This window comes from Stegostoma tigrinum, chromosome 20, assembly GCF_030684315.1.
Source record: "Stegostoma tigrinum isolate sSteTig4 chromosome 20, sSteTig4.hap1, whole genome shotgun sequence".
NCBI classification, from domain to species: Eukaryota; Metazoa; Chordata; class Chondrichthyes; order Orectolobiformes; family Stegostomatidae; genus Stegostoma; species Stegostoma tigrinum.
This window is the reverse complement of record NC_081373.1, coordinates 46239589-46260486: the sequence shown is the minus strand read 5'-3', so window position 1 is coordinate 46260486 and position 20898 is coordinate 46239589. Positions and strand designations below refer to the sequence as shown.

General features: G+C 41.6%; 1 protein-coding gene across 1 annotated transcript in view; it reads left to right on the top strand.

The window, feature by feature from the left end:
* The window catches only part of papss2b (3'-phosphoadenosine 5'-phosphosulfate synthase 2b), a 67641-nt gene that overhangs the window by 10543 nt on the left and 36200 nt on the right, over positions 1-20898 (top strand). The window contains exons 2-4 of the mRNA XM_048550974.2: positions 16781-16895; positions 18150-18385; positions 20718-20856. Of these exons, the coding sequence (XP_048406931.1) occupies positions 16781-16895; positions 18150-18385; positions 20718-20856 (490 nt within the window). The remainder of the gene's footprint in view (positions 1-16780; positions 16896-18149; positions 18386-20717; positions 20857-20898) is intronic.

Here is a 20898-nt window from a genome sequence, read left to right as displayed (position 1 = left end):
CACACTCTAATCTGGTCCAGGGACGTGATTCCCATTAAGTTTGATTGTTAATGTGTCTTTATTTCATTCTGAGGATCAACCAATAAATCAGACCTGAACTGGATAAAACCACGCGGCACTTCCCCCTTAAATTAAATTTTTCAGCCAGGTTTTCATCTCCTAGTTCAGAGTCTGAGCTTTGTTTTAATTGCCAAAGCAGCCAGCAGGTTTTGGTTGGTACAATACTGTCGATGCTTTAAACCTGAAATTAAAAAGCACACAGTGCTGGAAATATTGCACTGGGTGTGACAGCATACAACCTTGAGGGGAATTGAATACACATTTCAGCTCAGCAATTTTTCCCCAATGGTTTGAGTTCCTTATTTTGCTTTTGCATAAAATGAAAAAAATCGGATTTCAAGACCGGAAAATGTGACCATATGTTTTGCTTCTGAAAAGGAATACACCAGGGTGTTTTCCGAAATGGTGAGATGCTTTAGGATTGACTTGCAAATGCAGATTATTCAAGTGAGCGGGTGACGCAGTGGCTCAGTGGTTAGCGCTGCTGCCTCATAGCATCGGTGACCCGCTTCGATTCTACCCTCGGGTGACTATCTGTGTGGAGTTTACACATTCTCCCTGAGCGCTCCAGTTTCCTCCCACAGTCACAAAGATGTGGAGGCTAGGTGGGTTAGCCCATGGAAAATTCAGGGTTACATGTATGGGGTAAGGCAGTAAGTCTGGGTTGGACGCTGTTCAGGAGGAGGGGGTGTTAGTGTGGGCTCGATGGGCTGAATGGCCTGCTTCCACAATTGGGATTCTATGATATATCATGGACACAGAAATTCATCTAATGCCCGCTTGCATGCTTCAGTTGAACCTGCCTCCAGCCAGTGCATTCCTAATCCTAACCACCCACTGAATAATTTCTTATATCATCCTTGCTTCATTTGCACATCGCTTTAAACCTAAACACTCTTGTTCTTCCTCCTTTCACAGGTAGCAACAGCTTCTCCCTATCTCCTCTGTCCAGCCCACCTGGGATTTTGAAAACCTCTATCAGACTGCAGTCTTCTTTCCTCCAAGAAGAACAGTCCCAACACCTTCAATCACTCTTCATCACTGACGTTTCTTTTTCCTGAAACAGGAAGGAATGTTTGTGATGTTTTTGGCTTGTTTATGATTCCATTTTGTGATGCCATGTGCTGGTCACTTGGCTTGCGTGGCCGCTTCACCAAGTTAGCATACACTCTGAGTCTAAAGCTGCATGAAATATGGAGACATAGCCCTCAGTATCAGGGGTGCAGCATGTCTCTGTCTGTTGGAGGAGTCTATGCAGGGTAGACTACCGATCACTTGATTCCTGGAAGAACTCAGAACCCCCTTGTGCTCCCAACGTAGAGCATTTCCGCTCAGGGTCCCATGCCCAGGTACTGGTGCCATGTTGGTCACTGTCACTGCCTTCCTAAGTAGGATGCAGCAGGACCAGACTATACCAGGAACAGCAGCAACGGGTACAGAGGGTGAGGAGCACCCAACTTAGGAAATGGGGGTAGCTGCAGAGCCCCTCAAGATGCACAGGGTCCACAGCATGCCATCTGGACAAGATCCAACTGGTTCATTTCATTTCCTGAGGATGGAGTAGGTACTGCAGCCTGGGCGGGAGGATTCAGGAAAATAGCTGTCTCCTGCCAGGTGCAGGGTGCCATCGATGTAACCCCCCCATTGCACTGAGAGGGCAGTGTCACAAAACTGCGGCATTCATCACCAGGAGGGGATTCCATTCCATTCATGTTCACGTGATCAGTGATCACTGTTCCCACTTCCTGGAGGTGTGTGCCCACTTTCCTGGCAGCTGCCACCTCTCCTACATCCTGGAGCATGCTCACACATCCGGTGTGTTTGAGACAGTCCAGTAGCCTTATGTAGCAGGTTACTGGGGGCAAGAGATACCCACTGTGACCATGGTTCATGACACCATTGAGTAACCCCCAGAATGATGCAGACACAGGTACAATGTTGCCCTGCTCGACCAGGGCCATGCGGAGCAGATGTGGTGCTGCTGATGATGGGGTTCCACTGCTTGTACAGGACTTGGTTGGGAGGGGGGTAACGGGTGGGCCTCTGGTATAGTCCGGACAGAATGCCTGCTCCAATTGTATAGGATGCTGCAGCACAATCAGGTGATGTTGATAGATGCTGAGGAACAAGGGGAATGGGAGCACTCTTCCAAGGAGGAGCAGCATGAGGACATTGCAAAGGAGAAAGCTCTCCTTGTCCATGACAGACCCCAGCTGCACTGGGCGTTACAATCCAAACAGGATCTGACCAACACTCGTTCCCAGTAGATGGGAGCTGGGTGCAGCTGACCATTGTGGACTGTATAAGAGTCATTGGTCACCATGCCAACATTTGGTTTCCTTTTTAACCTTAACAAAACTGAGCAACACTTGAGGAAAGTGAGATTTCAGAATCTGATGACCGTATAATGTGAACAGTGCAAGTATTCAGTATTGCACAGTATTGGATTACAGTCAGAGTTGACAGCATCAGCAGTCATTTTGGTTTTATTTTAAAAACCAGTCTTTCAAACACTGCTTTAGTGTTTCAGACACCTGGCACACCAAAGTATCAAACTGCTTAAAATGAGATCAGCAGGCTCAGTCAATAAGAGCCATCAGTGAAGTAATGACTGCAATTCTGGCTAACTCTGTAAAGAAGGGAATGCTTCCACATTTAACTTTTTTTTTGCAATGGAAGTTCTTATTAAGTCCTTCATTGGCATTTGTTACTGGTTGCTTTTTCTGAAAGACTTGCTTTACAATTTTCCCACAAGAAAAGCTGATTCTGTGACTCAGCCATCTCTGAGGTTTTCAAATGTACAGGATCCAGATTATCCATAACATCTTGAATTCTGGCCCATAAAACACTGCTCCTCTTAGAAAAACGTTAGGTTGATATTTTGCAACAGGCTCATTAATTGAAGCACTGAGTAGTTTATTTGTTCTCAAATCAGAAAGACATTATCCATGACTTAGGTCCCTGTTATGAATAAATAGGAAGATAAAACAAATTAATTCTTCAGTCCCAACAAGGTAAATATTTAAACATTTAATGTGCAACTTTTAGTAGAGGCTAATAATGAAAGCTCCTAATGTATAGACCATGTTTTTGTACTAAACCTATGCCCATTATATCCAAGGAGATAAGTGCTGAGGAATGCAACATGTTTCTGTTTTCTGCTTTAGAAAAGTCTTGAAGGTGGCTCATGGAACAATTCACCTTGGTGCAGTGAGGTTTGAGTAGAATAGTGGCTGTTGTGAGGCTGTTTGAGATGTACCTTGTTATAATCTAAAAGGCAGGGATGTCCAAGATTGACCGACACTGGGGAAGAGATACTAGTTATGTTTTGCTGAAAGGTTAATTGGGTGAGATCTCCAGTGCTATGTAGGTGGAGCAAATCATCACTATGTTGGGGTTTCAAGATGTATAAACTGAATTAAAACTCTTGACTAGAAAATTATATACCTGGACTCTGTCTGACCACTCTTTAACCTTTGGCATTTAGTGTACCTAACCTGGAATTGCTTGATTTTGACAGAAAGAGGTAATATTTCCCAAATAGGAAACTGACCGGATTTGATCGTTGCCTCCTCCTCATGCTTACATCTTAATTTTTACTGGAATGTAAAGTCTAGGCAGGGCTGTAAAATGGTGCTTGACCTGACCTGTAAGGAAGGGGAGTTAAATGAATGTAATTGGCTTCTGTATCTCTATTGAGCACATCTTGACTGATGTCTGCTTAAACTGCCTTAGTTCTAGCTCTCAAGAGTATGCACTATTGCACCAAGGTGACTAATTCCATATTAGCCAGCTTCATTATTTTTCTGGGGTATATTGTCAAATTCAAGTGGTGAGGAGTCTGTTTGACATGTCGATCTAAATTGAAAGAAAGTAGGTTCAGGTCAGGCAGCTGCTAAAGTAGGGGCCCTTGTTGAAGAAGGGATTATCGTTCTGTATATCAGGGCCAAATTCAATGTGGTCTCATGTACAGGTCATCAATAGCAGGAAAACAATTACCACTCTGCAGTTAGCAGAGGGGATTCGGTGGGCTCCCGACGGGGGGATGAATATGTTGGCTTGTTGCAAGCTGAACCACATTTTCAAATTCAAAAAGAACTGATATGCAGATTAGAAAACTATTAATTTTGCAGCTGTGCTTTATCAACTTAACCAACTCTTGCCACAATCCATCTACTTTTGCCTTCCTTGAAAAAGAATTTAGTGGCATCCCCTGAACCATCACCCCAGGTTAATCTGCTCAATTACTATTTGTTTAATTGCATTCACAGGATGAGGGTGTCACCGGCTAGGCCAGCACTTATTGCCTATCCCCAGTTTCCCAGAGGGCGTTTGAGAGTCAAATATATTGCTATGGGTCTTGACTCACACGTAGGCCAGACCAGGTAAGGATGGCAGATTTCCTTCCCTAAAGAGCATTAGTGAACCAGATGGGTTTTTCTCAACAATCAACAATGGATTCATAGTCGTCATTAAACTCTTAAATCCAAACTTTTATTGAAATCAAATTCTACCAACTCCCCCAGCGGGTTACAGATCTGGATCCTCAGAACATTACCTGGCTCTCTCAGATTAATAGTCTAGTGATAATACTACTAGGCTAACGCCTCCCTTCATTTTACTACTGTTTATCCTGAAAGTCCTCCAGCTACGGTCTCGTCTATGGGTTAGATATTTAAGCATTTAGAACAATTCCATTTTGGGTACTTATTACCAGATTCATCTTGAATGAAGCAAAACTTCCAAAAGTTCAACATCAGATCAATGGAAGGCAATGAACTGTGGTCCTGAATCTATAAGTCTTCCTGCAGTTTACTTGATGGTGCATTAACTTAGCAATATATCCCCACCTGAGCTGATAATTCAACACAACACACCAATCCATCATCAATGTTTACCACATTTTCTTTTGGAACATTGTCTATCCACATCCCAGACAATCACTTAATTCATCATGTCCAATCCATGGACAAAGTTCTCCAATTTGTTGGAGGTCCAGACAGGATATCCTTAATCATTAAGCTTTCATGTGATGAGGAACAAATTGATTCCCCTTCAGTTACCCAATCACTCACGTTGTTGCAAAAACATTAATTTTAAAATAGAGCCTTTCCCTTGTGGGTGGTATTCTCTCAGACCGAAGTGAAGTTGTGCTTTAAAAGGAGGGGATGACTTAAGCAGGTTTTTTCGTGTTAATGAAGGGCCAATTTGTTAGCTTTAAACATAAGCATTAGTGCAAAACACATATATACACAGATCTGAAATTGGTGGTGAGCCCAAAAATGCAATGGTTTTAAAAAGCAGATACACAGATCAGTCTTTGAACAGTTGTGAACAGTGGATGGCTTAATATTTCAACCATTGCTATAAAGGTTACTGGTAACATTAACAGTAGTTGAACAGTCAGTTTAGGGATTGTGAGTTTTGCAGGTTGGCTGAGATTCTGTTGTTCTGATTCCTTTTGACCATGACTGAATTCCAACATTCAGTGAGAAAGAGCATGCTTTTGTTATCCTCGATAATAGAGTGGAGCTAAGGAACACAGCAGGCCAGGCAGCATCAGAGATATTTGGGTCGGGACCCTTCTTCAGAAATGGGGAAGGGGAAGGGAGCTCAGAAAGAAATAGAGAGTGAAGGGTGGGGCTAGGGAAGGTAACTGGGATGGTGATAAGTGAGAGATAATGTGAACTGCAGATGCTGGAGAATCCAAGGTAATGAAGTGTGGAGCTGGATGAACACAGCAGGCCAAGCAGCATCTTAGGAGCACAAACGCTGACGTTTCGAGCATAGACCAAGTGTAGGTAGGGGGTGGTGGGGATTGGTCATTTGGGTGGATGGAGCAGATAGGTGGGAAAGAAGATGGACGTGTTGTGTTAGGTCAAGGAGGCGGGGATGAGAGGGAGGATTGGTCATGGGATGAGGCTGGGGATGGGGAGATTTTGAAACCTGTAAAATTCACATTGAGACCATTAGGTTGTAGGCTCCCGAGGCAGAATATGAGGTGCTGCTCCTCCAGGTTCTGGGTGGCATCTTTGTGACTCTGGAGGAGGTCCAGGATGGACATGTTGTCCAGGAAGTGGGAGGAGGAGTTGAAATAGTTCGCGATCGGAAGGTGTTGTCATTTGTCACGAACAGAACGTAAGTGCTCCAAAAAGTGGCCTCCGAGCCTCCCCTTAGTCTCACCAATGTAGAGGAGACCACATCGGGAGCAGCGGATACAATAGACCACATTGACAGATGTGCACGTGAGCCCCTGTCTGATGTGGAGGGTTTGATTGGTGCATTGGATGGAGGTGAGGGCAGAGGTGTAGGGGCAAGCGTAGCACATCCTGCAGTTGCAGGGAAAGATGCCAGGGGTAGTGGGGCTCGTGGGGAGTGTGGAGCAGACGAGTGAGCTGCAGAGAGTGCGGTCCCTACAGAAGGCAAATAGGGATGGAGCGGGAAATATATCTTTGGTTGTGGGGATTGTCTTGTCTCCTTTTGTCTAGTTAATTAAAGAGGTGACTGCTAGCAGTCAAAAGTGAGAAAGCCAATTTACCTGCAACACAGGGGATGGTCACTGTAGTTCTTCGACTGTGTCCTTTATGGCATGCTATTGCTCAGGCGCAGACCACCACACATGGATATCTTAGCCCACTGGCACACACAAGAACATTCAGTCTGACTACCAGACTTGAGTTGAGTTGAACCTGGCTTTTAGACCTCTGCCCTTGTGCGCTCTTCAAAAGCAAAAACATAAAATGGGCCCACAGTTTGGAACGTAATCTTCAGAGGGTAGTTTGCTTTTGAGCTGGGGGCCGTTAACCCCTTGATGCCCCTTTCCCCTTTTGAATTTGTTGTCGTTTGAAGTCTCCTTCACATCTTTAGGTAAAAGCTGGTTTCACTTTCTGAACAGTAAGTTAATTTACATCCACAGCATTTTTCACTATCAACCTTAACTTAAACAGAACATTTTGGAATTACAAGTCTTTCTACTAACCGTCAGATACTGAACACTCATACATGTCGTCATCATCACTTTGAGTTCCAGGTTCTCAAGCACTTTCTAATGTATTTATGCTCCTTCCATCCACATTAGGCTAATGCAGTATTCTTCTATTCATATTCTCTCATGCATTCCCACCGGGCTCACTAATCCTGCAGTTTCAAGCTAATCTGGAATTCTGTCTTCTTTTTAAAATTGCTTCCAAAGCTTTTGCCCCATTTTGGTAATCATTTCCAACCTGGCATCCCAGCCGAAGTTTTTCACCCACTCAATTCTCAATCACTCCTAGATCTCCATTCCTTCTAGCCCACATCAAAGATTAATCTTTTGTCTATGCCCATGCCCTCTGAAATATTATTTCCACGCTGTCACAATACAGTCTTTTACCTCTTGGTGCATCTTCATAAACTGATTCAAAATATCCTTTTTTAAAACTCTCCTTTACACTCCAGCGCCCCTCTCATGCTCCCCACACTTTCCTATCTTCCCAGTATGGCACTTCTTCTCGCTATCCTACCAGCCTCATTGACCTTCTAAAGTTGTTGCTGCCACTTGATGTGCCTTTTGATGTTTTGACTCTTACAAATTATTATTTCATGGGTAGTAATGAATAATTATTTAGCCACCTGTTATATAATTTATAAAAACACATACATTTAAGCTTCAAAAATATTTGTGAGGGATACATCACCTGGAGAGAAAATTGCAAACGAGTTTCGAAATGAGCTTTCATTTCCCCTTCTAAGCCCGTGGTATCACTGGTAAATAGAAAAGATGCAAAAATTATTTTAGTTGCTTGCTGCTGAAACATTACAATCTTTTTTGACATTTATTCCTGTCTCCATTTTGCTATATCTGGATGTTAGTTTGCTCGCTGAGCTGGAAGGTTAGTTTTCAGACGTTTCGTCACCATTCTAGGTAACATCATCAGTGAGCCTCCGACGAAGCACTGGTGTTATGTCCCGCTTTCTATTTATCTGGTTAGGTTTCCTTGGGTTGGTGATGTCATTTCCTGTTCTTTTTCTCAGGGGATGGTATATCTAATCACCAGAATCTTTGCTGGATGTACTTTTTTAAAAATTAGACTGGATTATTCATTTAGAGTTAGTTTTCCCATTAAACCTGATGTAATCACATAAAACGTTTCCTGAAATGTTGTCATCTGGTAAAATGAATCAGTTTTGAAGTTGGACAAGTTGAACTGAATTTACAAAAAGGAACAATTTCATGAAATTATAGTTTAATTTGAAAGCTATAGTGTTAATGATAGAAATGGCAATTCAGTTCCTTTAAATCTTCACTGGGGTGAAATTGGTCTGATATCCTAGTTTCGGTTGTCGCTTGTTAACAGCTTTTGTTTTAACAGCCTATTAGTTGTCACGCAAAGGACTCGATTTATTGTGAGGTGTGACCTAGATTTTATAATGCTCAAATTTTAAAAAATGTGTGCAATCATAGACCTGAAACTTCCAAGATTGTAAGACAATGGCACAGTGTAAGGTAAACTTCCTTGATGACTTACGTATCAGCCTCCATTCATATAGTTCCTTTGTGAAAACTGTGTTAAGTTTTCAGAGATTGGTGAATGAATGTCCTTGCTTTGTTCTGCCTATGAAGTACTTCTTGTTTAAAAAATGCATTGTTCGCCAGCTTTACCTTCTTGAATTTCTAAAATTATTGCAGATACTAACCTCCTCTTTGCTCATTGAAAACCGATCTCTCGCTCACTCACGTCTTTTCAGCCTGCTGTTTAACTCTTGTTTGGCACTATTTTCTATCAATACGTTATCTACAACTGAGGATTGCTACAACAAGACGCATAGACAACGGGTTCAGTAAATGAAACAGACCAGAACAATTTCAGATAAAGTAATCAGCACCAAGCTCACCAACAATGAGCAAGAAACTAGGTAAAGTAACAAAAGCTGCCATTGCAGTGCATGAACAGTACGCAAAGTGCATCACATGACCACTAGTCAGGTGGCCAAAAGTTTGGTTAGTAGGCGGAGTGAAGGCATGTCTTAAAAAAAGAATGAGGTCGTCAGGTTTAGGACTAGGATGTTAAATCCATGGCCACCAATATTGGAGCAAAAGAAACTGCGAATGTAGAAGAGGCAAGAATTGACAAACACAGAGATCGTGAAGAAGGGGGTGTCTTTTCTCACTTTCTGCAACTAGCTAAAGCAAACACTTGAGATATTTTCACATCCTGTGTTGAGAGTTGGGTGGCTGCCAAGTTTCATTGGGATGCTACCAATCAGAAATGTCATCATGCTTTGTTTGCCTATAGAATAACAGTGACTGGACTCCTAGAGTCAAGGAGAGACCAGCCCTTAAACTCAGTGAAAACTTAATCACTAGAAACTTGAAGTGAGAAACATGATGTAAGAGTAAGTGATCTCCTGCAATATGTTATGATCCCAGCTTCGCAGATTATATTTCTTTTCCTTAATGTGGTGGTCTTTCACTAAACAATAAGTGTAGAGGTAGGCTGCAAATTTGCTTTTAACAATAAAACAGAAGTTTATGGCACAGACAAAAGAAAAATAAAACAAACTAAACTATCCACATATAACACAATTTAAACAATTTCCGGCATCTGCGAAAACAAAATCCAAACCACTCCCCTAACACCATCACCACACAATTCATCAAAATCCAGTGAAATTTCCCCTCTTGTCAAACCTGAATTAGAGATAGTAGGAAATGCCGATGCTGGAGAATCTGAGATAACAAGGTGTAGAGCTGGATGGACACAGCAGGCCAAGCAGCATCAGAGGAGCACAAAAGCTGATGTTGCGGGCCTAGACCCTTAAGATGCTGCTTGGCCTGCTGTGTCCATCCAGCTCTACAATTTGTTCTGTAGCTTGATTTAACTGGTTTTTTACCCCTGTTCCAGTACTGTGAGCTGTGAAGCATTTTTCTTTTGACTTGTACAACTGAGATTTTAGATTTTCTCAGCTTCGAATAATGCATATTTCTAACCAAACATTCCTGGTTTGCCAGTTTGCAGAAATTGTGCTCCTTACACTGAGTGAACTTATTCCCTGTAACAGCTGGGAATAGACCCCTCCTTCTCAGAGAAACTATTCTTACCTTCTGACTTTAGTTAGGTCTTCTTGAACTGGAGACGCTTGTTACTGAATTTTTAAAAACTTGCTTGGCCTTGGCTTATGACTTAATGTTTTGTCTGTGTCTGCTGATACTGAAGACACGCGTTTTTTAAAAAAATTGGCAAATACATATCAATATATTTTTACATGCAATTCTTTTCATTGTTAAATGTAAAAAAGTGTCAACTTGACTGCTTAGAACAAAATTTTGTACTTCTTTAATTTCACATGCACAGAATAAGAAAAAGTATTTGCTGATTGTGCATGCTAACTTTTACCAGTTGATTGTTGGGGTCAGCATGTCATTAAACTCCCAACATTAAAACAGACTCCCATTAACCGTCCAAAAGGACTTCAGTCGTCTGCACTCTGATACACACTGTGACAATTGATTTTAAAGTGAAGGTTTTAAATAAGACTGACCTAGTTAATAATTAAACTTCTTTCATAGCCACATGCTACCACAGAGTCATAAATGATTGTGTGATGGTCTGCAGGTGTGAAGAAGTTTACTATAAACAATGACCATTTTTTTGTATATATCTAAATCACGGATTTTTTGCAATATACTCGAAGTTGCTCTGCAATATACCTTAAAAACTTGTGTAATTTATGTTATGGTAAATTAAAATTACTGACAAAGTGCATGTTCTATTCACGAATTCCCTCCATTCCTGCCCACTCCCATTTTCCTTAACAAGGTTCATGGAAAACAGGCAACGCATACAGAGGCGTAGAGTTATACGACGCAGAAACGGATCCTTCGGTCCAACCAGTCCATGCCGAACATAATCCCAAACTAGTCCTACCTGCCTGCTCCTGGACCATATCCCTCCAAACCTTTCCTATCCCTGAATCTATCCAAATGTTTTTTGAACATTGTAATTGTACTCATATCCTCCATTTCTTCAGGAAGTTCATTCCACACTTGAACCACCCTCTGTATAAAATGTTGCCTCTTTTTAGAATCCCTCTCCCCTTACCTTAAAACTGAGTCCCCTAGCATTGAGATTATCCCATCCTAGTGAAAAGACAACTACCATTAGCTCTATCTATACCTCATTATTTTATAAACTTCTGTCAGGTCACTTAACTTCCTACGCTCCATTGAAAAAAGTCCCGGCCTATCCAAACTTTTTTTATGACTCAAACCTTCCACATCCAGCAACGTCCAAGTAAATCTGTTCTGAACCTTCTCCAGCTTAATAATATCCTTCCGATATCTGGGCAACTAGAACAGGACACAGTACTCCAGAAGATGCCTCATCCATGTTCTGTACAACCACAACATGACTTCCCAACTCCTATACTCAAAGGACTAAACAATGAAGACAAGAGTACCAAACACCTCGTTTAACCACCCTGTCTATATGTGATGCAAACTTCAAGGAATTATGTACCTGCACCCCTAGGTCCCTCTGTTCTACAACACTAACTAAAGACCTACCATTAATTGTGTAAGCCCTACCCTTGTTTGTTGTACCAACATGCCATGCCTTCATTTATCCAGATTGAACTCTATTTGTGATTTTTCAGTCCTTTGACCCATTTGATGAAGATCTCTTTGTAATCTCAGAAAACCTACTTCACTGTCTATTATGCCACCAATTTTGGTGTCATCCTCAAACATACTGACCACATGTCATAGGACGTTGTGTTAATTAAGATAATCTGGCATCTCAAACTGTGACTCATTCAAAGCTCATATGTGAGGCTCGCCATATACAATACAGAATGAAGTGTCCCAGTACTTCCAGTGCTGACTACAAATATCAATACGTTATAAATCTTCCACAAACCTGTTGAAAAATACCCTTTTTATTTTCTCTATTGCCTTTATTATCAATCCTAGTAGTTTTTAAAATTCTCAAGCGGTGGCGCAACACAAAACGCAGTAGTTATTATCTTCTTGGCACTTCTGTCATTCAACATAAAGGACATAATACTACCTCTGGGTATGATTCCATCACTTGAGGCCTCCATTGCTACCATATGGAATGTAAGAATTCTATTGAGAGCTATCAAATTAAATTCAGAGCAAATAAAACTTACATTTTATACATAACAGCTTTCACAGCTTCTGAAAGCTCAATTCACAGCCAGGGAATTATTGTTGAAGCCTACATACTATTGTTTTATAGAAGTATATGACAACCATTTTATGCACAAATCTCCCATGAAACCCACGAAAACCAGCCTATGGTAAAAATGAGCACAGCATTAAGATGACAAAGTGTGAAGCTGGATGAACACAGCAGGCCAAGCAGCATCTCAGGACCACTAAAGCTGACATTTCGGGCCTAGACTCTGATGAAGGGTCTAGGCCCGAAACATCAGCTTTTGTGCTCCTGAGATGCTGCTTGGCCTGCTGTGTTCATCCAGCTCCACAATTTGTTATCTCGGATTCTCCAGCATCTGCAGTTCCCATTTTCTCTGACAGCATTAAGATGCCCAGGAATTCAGATGCATATCCTCCTCCAAGACTATGTTCTACTTTTCCATTGTGAATGCAGCCCAGACTTCCCTTACTCTCTTGCAGCATATGTTGGGAGAAGCTCAGGGAAGTGGGATTTACTAGAGGAATGCTATAAGAAGAACTTCAGCGATTACATGTTTTCAGGCTTGTTTGAGTTTGTATTGATATGCACCATTTATGGTTTGGTTAAGAAAGCAGCAACCTGAAAACAAGGCTTTAAGTATTGCATTTTGGCAGAGCCCAAATGCGAGAGTGAGGATTACCTCAGAAACAGTGTTATTGAAAGACTTTTTAATTGTGAAAGAAACCCACATTACCCGTAAGTCCTATTGTTTCAGAATAGGATTGATGAATAGCAAATTACAGCTAATATAAGCTTGCTTGAATGGTGCCACAAAGCGTGTTTCATCATTATTCCTAATCCAGACTTGGCAATGTTTTGCACTTGGCTCTGGTTTCTATTTCAAACTAGTGAACGGCAATCAATTTATCTTTGAAATTTAGTCAGCCATGTGAATGATCCATCTCGACATTCACCAGTGGTCCCCAGCTTTACAGATACCAGTCTTTGGACAATTCAATTCACTCCCATGATATAAAGAAATGGTTGAAGGCACTGGATACTGAAAAGGCAAAGGGCTCTGACAGCATTCTGGCAATAGTACCAAAGATCTGTGCTGCAGAACTAGTTACACCCTGAGTCAAACTAACCCAGCACAGTTACAACATTGGCATCTACCTAATAATGTGTATTATATTGTCTGGGAGTGTCCATGAAAAGTTGAAAAGATCCAACACAGCAGTTACCACCCAATATGTCTAATTTGAATCATGAACAAAGTGGTGGAAGGAATTAACACCAGTTTTATCAAAAAGCATTTACAAAGCAATAACTTACTCAGTGACTTTCAGTTTGTATTCTGCCATAGTTACTCTACTCCTGATCTCATTTCAGCCTTGGTCCACACATGGACAGCAAAGCTGAACTCCAGAGCAGAGGTGACAGTCGCTACACTTGATGTCCAGACAGCATTTCAGCCAGTACAACATCCAGGAAGCCTAGCAAAACTGGGGTCAATGGGAATGGCTGATGCATAGCAGATGAAGTATAATGTGGGTAATGGATGACATTATCCACTTTGGTAGCAAAATCAGGAAGGCATATTATTTTCTGGATGGCAGTAGATTGGGAAAGGAGGCAGTATAATAAGAGATGCATATCTTTACATTAGTTGCTAAACCTAAGTATGCAGGTACGGAAGATGGCGAAGAAGGCAGATAGTATGTTGATATTCATAGCAAGAGGATTCAGTAACAGAAATGTCTTCCTGCAATTGTACAGGGCTTTGTTCAGACCAAGCCTGGCACATTGGAAGCAGTTTTGGTCTCCTTTGAAGGAGTGCCACAGAGGTTTACCAGACTGATTCCTGAGATGTCAGGACTAACATATAAATAGTCCGAACTGGTTGTGGTTATATTTACTGAGATTTAGAAGAATGAGGAGGGATCTTAGCGTAACCTAAGAAATTCTACCCCAGTTCAGTTTCTGGTTAAAGAACAGAAGTTTTATCCCTTGATATTGGGGCTGTGTACTGCTTCAGTATTTGAGGTGTTGCAAATGATGTTGAAGAGTATCTAATCACTAGTGAACATTCCCACTTTTGACCTTAAGGTGAGGGAAGACCATTGATAAAACAGCTGAAGCTAGTTGGGCCTGGAGCTCTACCCTGTAGAACTCTTGCAATTATTTCTTCAGACTGAGATGAGTGACGTCCAATAAACTACACCCATCTTCCATTATGCCAAGTATGACTCCAACCAGTGGTGAGTTTAAACAGAGTAAGTGCAGGAAGAATGTTGCCAAATAACATGTGTTCCAGGACATGGGGTCAGAGTGTAAAGATATGGGATAGACCATTTAAGATGAAGTCTAGGAAAGATTTCTTCACCTAAACAGCGATGAGTCTATGGAATTCACCTGCACAAAAAATGGCTGAGGCCAAAATATTGAATGTTTTCATGACTGAGTTAGATAGAGACCTTGAGGCTAAGAGGATCAAAGGTTAATGGCAGTGTATTGAGTTAAATGACCAGCCAGGACTGTAATGAATGCCAGAGCAAACTCAAAGGTTCAGATGGCCTACAACTGCTCCTGTTTTCCACGTTTCTATGAATCGAGGGAAAACTCTCCACTGGTTGGAGTCATACATGGCACAAAGGAAGATGGCTGTGGTTTGTTGAAGGTCACTCATCTCAGTCTGGTGATATGATCTCAAGAGTTTCTTAGGGTAGTGTCCTAGGCCCAACCAGCTTCTGCTGTTTTATCAATGGCCTTCCGTCAACTTAAGGTCAGAAGTTGGGAAGCCATGGGGTGCCACGGTGGCTCAGTGGTTAGCACTGCAGTCTCACAGCACCAGGGATCCGGGTTCAATTCCAGCCTCAGGCAACTGTCTGTGTGGAGTTTGCACATTCTCCCCGTGTCTGCAGGGATTTCCTCCAGGTGCTCCGGTTTCCTCCCACAGTCCAAAGATGTGCAGGTTAGGTGGATTGGCCATGCTAAATTGCCTGTAGTGTTCTGGGATGTGTATATTAGGTGGGTTATAGGGGTACGGGTCTTGGGTGGGATGCTCCGAGGGTCGGTGTGGACTTGTTGGGCTGAAGGGTCTGTTTCCACACTGTAGGGATTCTATGATTCTGTGTTCGCTAATGGTTAGGTGCTGTTCAGCACCATTTGCAACTTCTCAAATACTGAGCCAATCCACACCCCCAATATCAATGGGTAAAGATTCTGCTCTTTGATCACAAACTGAACTGGACCAGTCATATACATATTGTGGCTTCAAGAACAGGTCAAATGATAGGAAGTGAATAACTTGCTGCAAAATTCCTGTCTTCCCAAAACCTGTCCAACCATCTACAAGGAATAAGTCAGGAGTATGATGGAATACTCTCCATTTGCCTGGATGAATGCAGCATCAACAATGCTCCAAAGCTCAACACCATCCAGGAGAGAGCAGCCTGCCTGATCTGTACCGCACCCACACCATCAATATTCAATCCCTTCCCCACCAATACACAGTAACAGCAGAGTGTGCCATTTGCGAGATGCAACACAGTAACTCACCAATCCTCCCGAGACAGCACCTTCCAAACCCACAACCGCTAGCATCCAGAAGGTCAGGAGAAGCAGGTACATGGAGATGCCGCTACCTGCAAGTTTTCCTCAAAGTCACATGCCATCCTAACTTGGAACAATACTGTAATACTGTCACTCGGTCAAAATCTTGGAACTCCCTTTCGTCTCTAGCATTAATCTTTCAAGTCCAAAATGACTCCTCCTCAGAACCCTAATCCTTGGCAATATATTTGTTGTCAGTCAGACAGTGCAAGCATGGAATCCACTACATGTGCCAATAGTCTGGCTTAATTTAATGGAGGCTATGGTACAGTGGTAATATATCACTGGACCTAGTAATCCAGAAACTTGTGTTCATGTTCTGAGGAACTTGAGTCAAATTCCTCCCAATGCCGATGGTGAAGTTAAATTTAATAAAAAATCCGGAATTGATCAAGAGTCTTATGGTGACCGTGACACTATTGTCAAACTTTTCTTTTTCTTAAAAAAAAGGTTCACTGATGTCCTTTTAGAGAAAGAAATCTGTTGACTTTTCTTCGTCCATTTGTCTCGTGAACACCAGGGCCATTGCAATGTGGTTGATGCTATAATTGCTGCCCTTCATATTTGGAACATTTTTACGTAAAGGCTTTATGTTTGCATTTGGAAATCGTGTAGGTCTTTTTCTTCTACACTGAGGTTGGTGAGCATCCAGTGTTCCTTTTGTACGATTGAAAACTAGTTTAACAAGTAAATATGTGCAAAGAGCATCTCCTAAGTGACAGCGCCCTGTTTTGTTGATTAGCTAGGATAAGCTTAAACACATGAAAGCGTTCGATCATTCTTTTCCCAGTGTCTTTCATCAAAGAATGTGTCTCACTAATGTGCCTTCACTTTACTTAGGCACAAATAAAACTTTCATTTACTTTCTCTTTGTTGTTCTTCTATGGTAATTGTGGAAAACTGGGTGTATTTCTGGTAAAATGTCCTATGTGAAAATTGCTAATATGTAACGTTTTCTTTTCTAACAGGAAATTCATAAATCCACAAACGTGGTTTACCAGTCCCATCATGTTAGCCGAAACAAGAGAGGCCAAATAGTTGGTACCCGTAGTGGATTCCGTGGTTGTACGGTCTGGCTGACAGGTAATGTCATGTCTAAGGCTAGCGTTCCAGAGCGGCGTTATATTGGAGCCCATGGTAATTCTGTTTCTGTCTCCACAGATACAAGGCCCTACTGAGTTTGTCCAGCATTTTCTGTTTTTATTTTCTGTGACTATTTCTGAGTATGTGTGACTTCGTCAACATGACGAAGATAAAGATGCCACACTCTAGAACTTTTCATTAGTCTTACAATTTCCGAGACAAGAAACCAAGTGCCCTGTACTCTTCCAGTTGGCTTATGCAGCACATGCAAATGCAGCACTGTTCGGATCCTGATTCTGCTCATGCTCCTGAAACTACAGCTCAAGCCTTCAGCACCAGAACTAGGGAGGGAGGACAGGTAATTTCAGACTGTCGGAGAAGTGAGAATCAATTAATGGGAAGGACAAGGGATCTGGGAGTGTTGGTCCAGGATTCTCTAAAAGTTAACTTGCAGGTAGAATCCGTGATTAAGAAAGCGAATATGATGTTGTCGTTTATCTCAAGAGGGTTGGAATATAAAAGCAGCGATGTGCTTCTGAGACTTTATAAAGCTCTAGTTAGGCCTCATTTAGAATACTGTGTCCAATTTTGGGCCCCACACCTCAGGAAGGACATACTAGCCCTGGAGCGTGTCCAGCGAAGATTCACACGGATGATCCCTGGAATGGTAGGTTTAACACATGATGAACAGCTAAGGATCCTGCGATTGTACTCATTAGAGTTTAGAAGTTTATGGGGGGATCTAATGGAAACTTACAAGATAACGTATGGCTTAGAAGGGGTGGACGCTCGGAAGTTGTTTCCGTTAGGCGGGGAGACTAGGACCCAAGGGCACAGCCTTAAAATTAGAGGTGGTAAATTTCTTCAGCCAGAGAGTGGTGGGCCTGTGGAATTCATTGCCACGGAGTGCAGTGGAGGCCGGGACGTTGGATGCCTTCAATGCAAAGATTGACAAATTCTTGATCTCACAAGGAATTAAGGGCTACAGGGAGAGTGCAGGGAAGTGAAGTTGAAACGCCCATCAGCCATGATTTAAGTGGCGGAGTGGACTTGATGGGCCGAATGGCCTTACTTCCACTCCTACGTCTTATGGTCTTATGGACAATGTTGCCAGGAACAGTGGTGCTGGAACCATTGTCTTTGAGAGTAAGCATGCGGAGTAATATAGACATGGTGATTGTACTTGTGGATCTTTCCTTTATGAATTTTAGGAAGCTCATTTCAACCCAATTGACATCAATACTTTCTATTCAGGTCTATCAGGTGCTGGAAAGACCACCATTGGATTTGCATTGGAGGAGTACTTGGTAACCCACAGTATTCCCTGTTACTCTTTGGATGGGGATAATATCAGACAAGGACTGAATAAAAACCTGGGGTTCACCTCTGAGGATCGTGAGGAGAACATCCGGCGTATTGCTGAGGTGGCCAAACTGTTTGCAGATGCTGGTCTTGTCTGCATCACTAGCTTCATCTCTCCCTTTGCAAAGGTAAGCTCATTGGAAAGAAGTGTTATGGACATGAGAGGGCTGGCTGTCCTTTCTCCTACATCTTGTCGGACTGAAGTCAGTGCATTTTAAAACAAATGTTTAACCCCTGAGTTCCATAATTTTCAGAAGGAGTAACAGTTAGGTTTTCCTGTAAGCTTCACAAGAAAGAGAAATGTTAATAACTTAGCACCCAAATGTGTAAATGACCGCACCAACTCGCACAGACATACACGTATACCCACACTCAAGAAAAGATTGCACTTACAGAATTAGTATGCATTTGGCCTCAGGATTTCAAGCGTTCTGTCTTCCACTTGTCCTGGGTTGAAGACATTTCCATTTGGTTTAATGCCCTTTTGAAAGGGAAATCTGCCAATCTTAGCTAGCCTGGCTTGCCCCTACACGTGACTCCAGACCCATAGCAATGTGGTTGACTCTTAGCTGCCTTCTGGACAATTAGGGACAGGCAATGAATGTTGGCCTGACCAGTGATACCCTGGTCCCACAAACAAATAAAAATAAAAATTATGTCTCAAGAACCCATTCAGACAGGTCATTTGCATTTAAGTGACTTTATAAAGCCTCGGCCAGACATGAAGATTAGCTTAGAGAGCTGTAGTTCCACATGCGCTGGCAGGAAAGAAAATTCAACTGATCCCTCAACTCCATGTTCTTTCACAGCAAAATGGCTCTTTTGGGTTTAGACTTCATAAATTCATATTTAACTCCCACATTCTTGAGGAGTGAGTATAACAGAAGAAAATGACATGTTCCATTATGTGAGTTCGTTCTGGGGCTTCCTATCCTCCAGACAAATTAATCATATATATTGAGGTCGCTGACCATCGTCCTCTTAAAACAACCTCTAAATCAACACATCAGCATTATGCTTTGAATAACTTGAATCTGACCCTCAACAACCTGCGCAGTTTTTCTGTAAACTGTTGCTGTTGGCCAGTTTTTGAGAGGAGGGAAGATGCCAGCTGGGAAGGAATATCCTAAGAACTTGGCATCCTGGGGATAAATGAAGTCTAAACATTTTGTGGTACTATAGAGCTGTGGGCAGAATAGGTTTATCCAATATCCTGATCAAAAAGGAATATTTGGGTCTCAAAAACAAGGAGTAGAAGAGAGGAGTGGTACACCTTTTGAAAGCTGCAGATATACTGAACTCCTCCATGCACAGCTACTGTACCTTGGATACTTAACTATCAATATACCAAAGTCTTTTTACATAGAATATGCAGGAGAGGTGATGGTCCAGTGGTATTGCCACTAGTCTTTTAATCTAGAGACCCAGGTGATGTTCTGAGCATCTGGGTTCAAATCAGCAGATGATGAAATGTGAATTCGGTAATAATCTGGAATTAAAACTCTAATGATGACTGTGAAACTGTTATTGGTCATTTGAAAAACCCATCTTGTTCACTAATGTTCTTCATGGAAAGTAAGCTGTTATCCTTACCTACTCTGGTCGAGATGTGACTCCAGACCTACTGTAATCTGATTGTCTCCTAACTGTCCTCTGGCCAGTTAACAGACAATACATGTTGACCTAGCCAACAATGCCCAAATCCTGTGACTGAACAAAAACCATTTAAAAAATTTAGCATCAATTTCCATGGGAAATTAGTATGTTTCTGAAACCCACCCTTCAGTTTGAAAAATCAACATTTTTCGAGAAATATTTTAAGAAATTTCCATTGACCCTTACTTACTGAGTTTCAGATTTGATAAATGATTGTTTACAACAGCTGTTGGATGAAGAAGTACATGTCACTGTTCTGTCAATTTAAAAGAAACTAATGTCCAAATTTTTCTCCAACAGTTAAATGCCAATGTAGAAAGAAGCAAATTGATTTTTAAGCTATTATGTTCAAATGTTTGAGACCAAGTCATTTAGGAGGCAGGCAATTCATTTGATGCCTTCATTACAGTGCTCACTATAAATGGGTGTTTTAATTATTAAACCCCTAACTAGCTCTTGCATTAATGTGTTTTCATGAAAAGCTGAGGATATGTATGAAATACATCCATAGAAATGATTAGACAGAACATTTGCTGCTGATTTCAAGTGATTTTGTGTATTGTTAACAGGACATGTTCTAATAAACACCACTTAAAAAACATACATGTGAAACATTGAAAAGACCAATGTTATCTTAAACCTTGAAGTACAATTAAATCAACCCGATTGATTTATTATCTGAATAATTATTTCAGCGCAATATAGATACTTCCTTGGTTTCCAGATCACAAGACAGGGTCAGTGGCCTCTGAAAACCATTGCAAATAAACAATGTTAATTTGGTATGTTCATTTATATCTTCAGGATCGAGAAAAAGCAAGAAAAATTCATGAGAACTCCAGACTTCCGTTTTTTGAAATATTTGTCGATGCTCCTTTAGATATCTGTGAAAGTCGTGATGTGAAAGGTCTCTATAAGAAGGCTAGAGCAGGAGAGATCAAAGGTATCGCTCTCATACAGTGTTAATCAATGAAGAGTTCTTGTG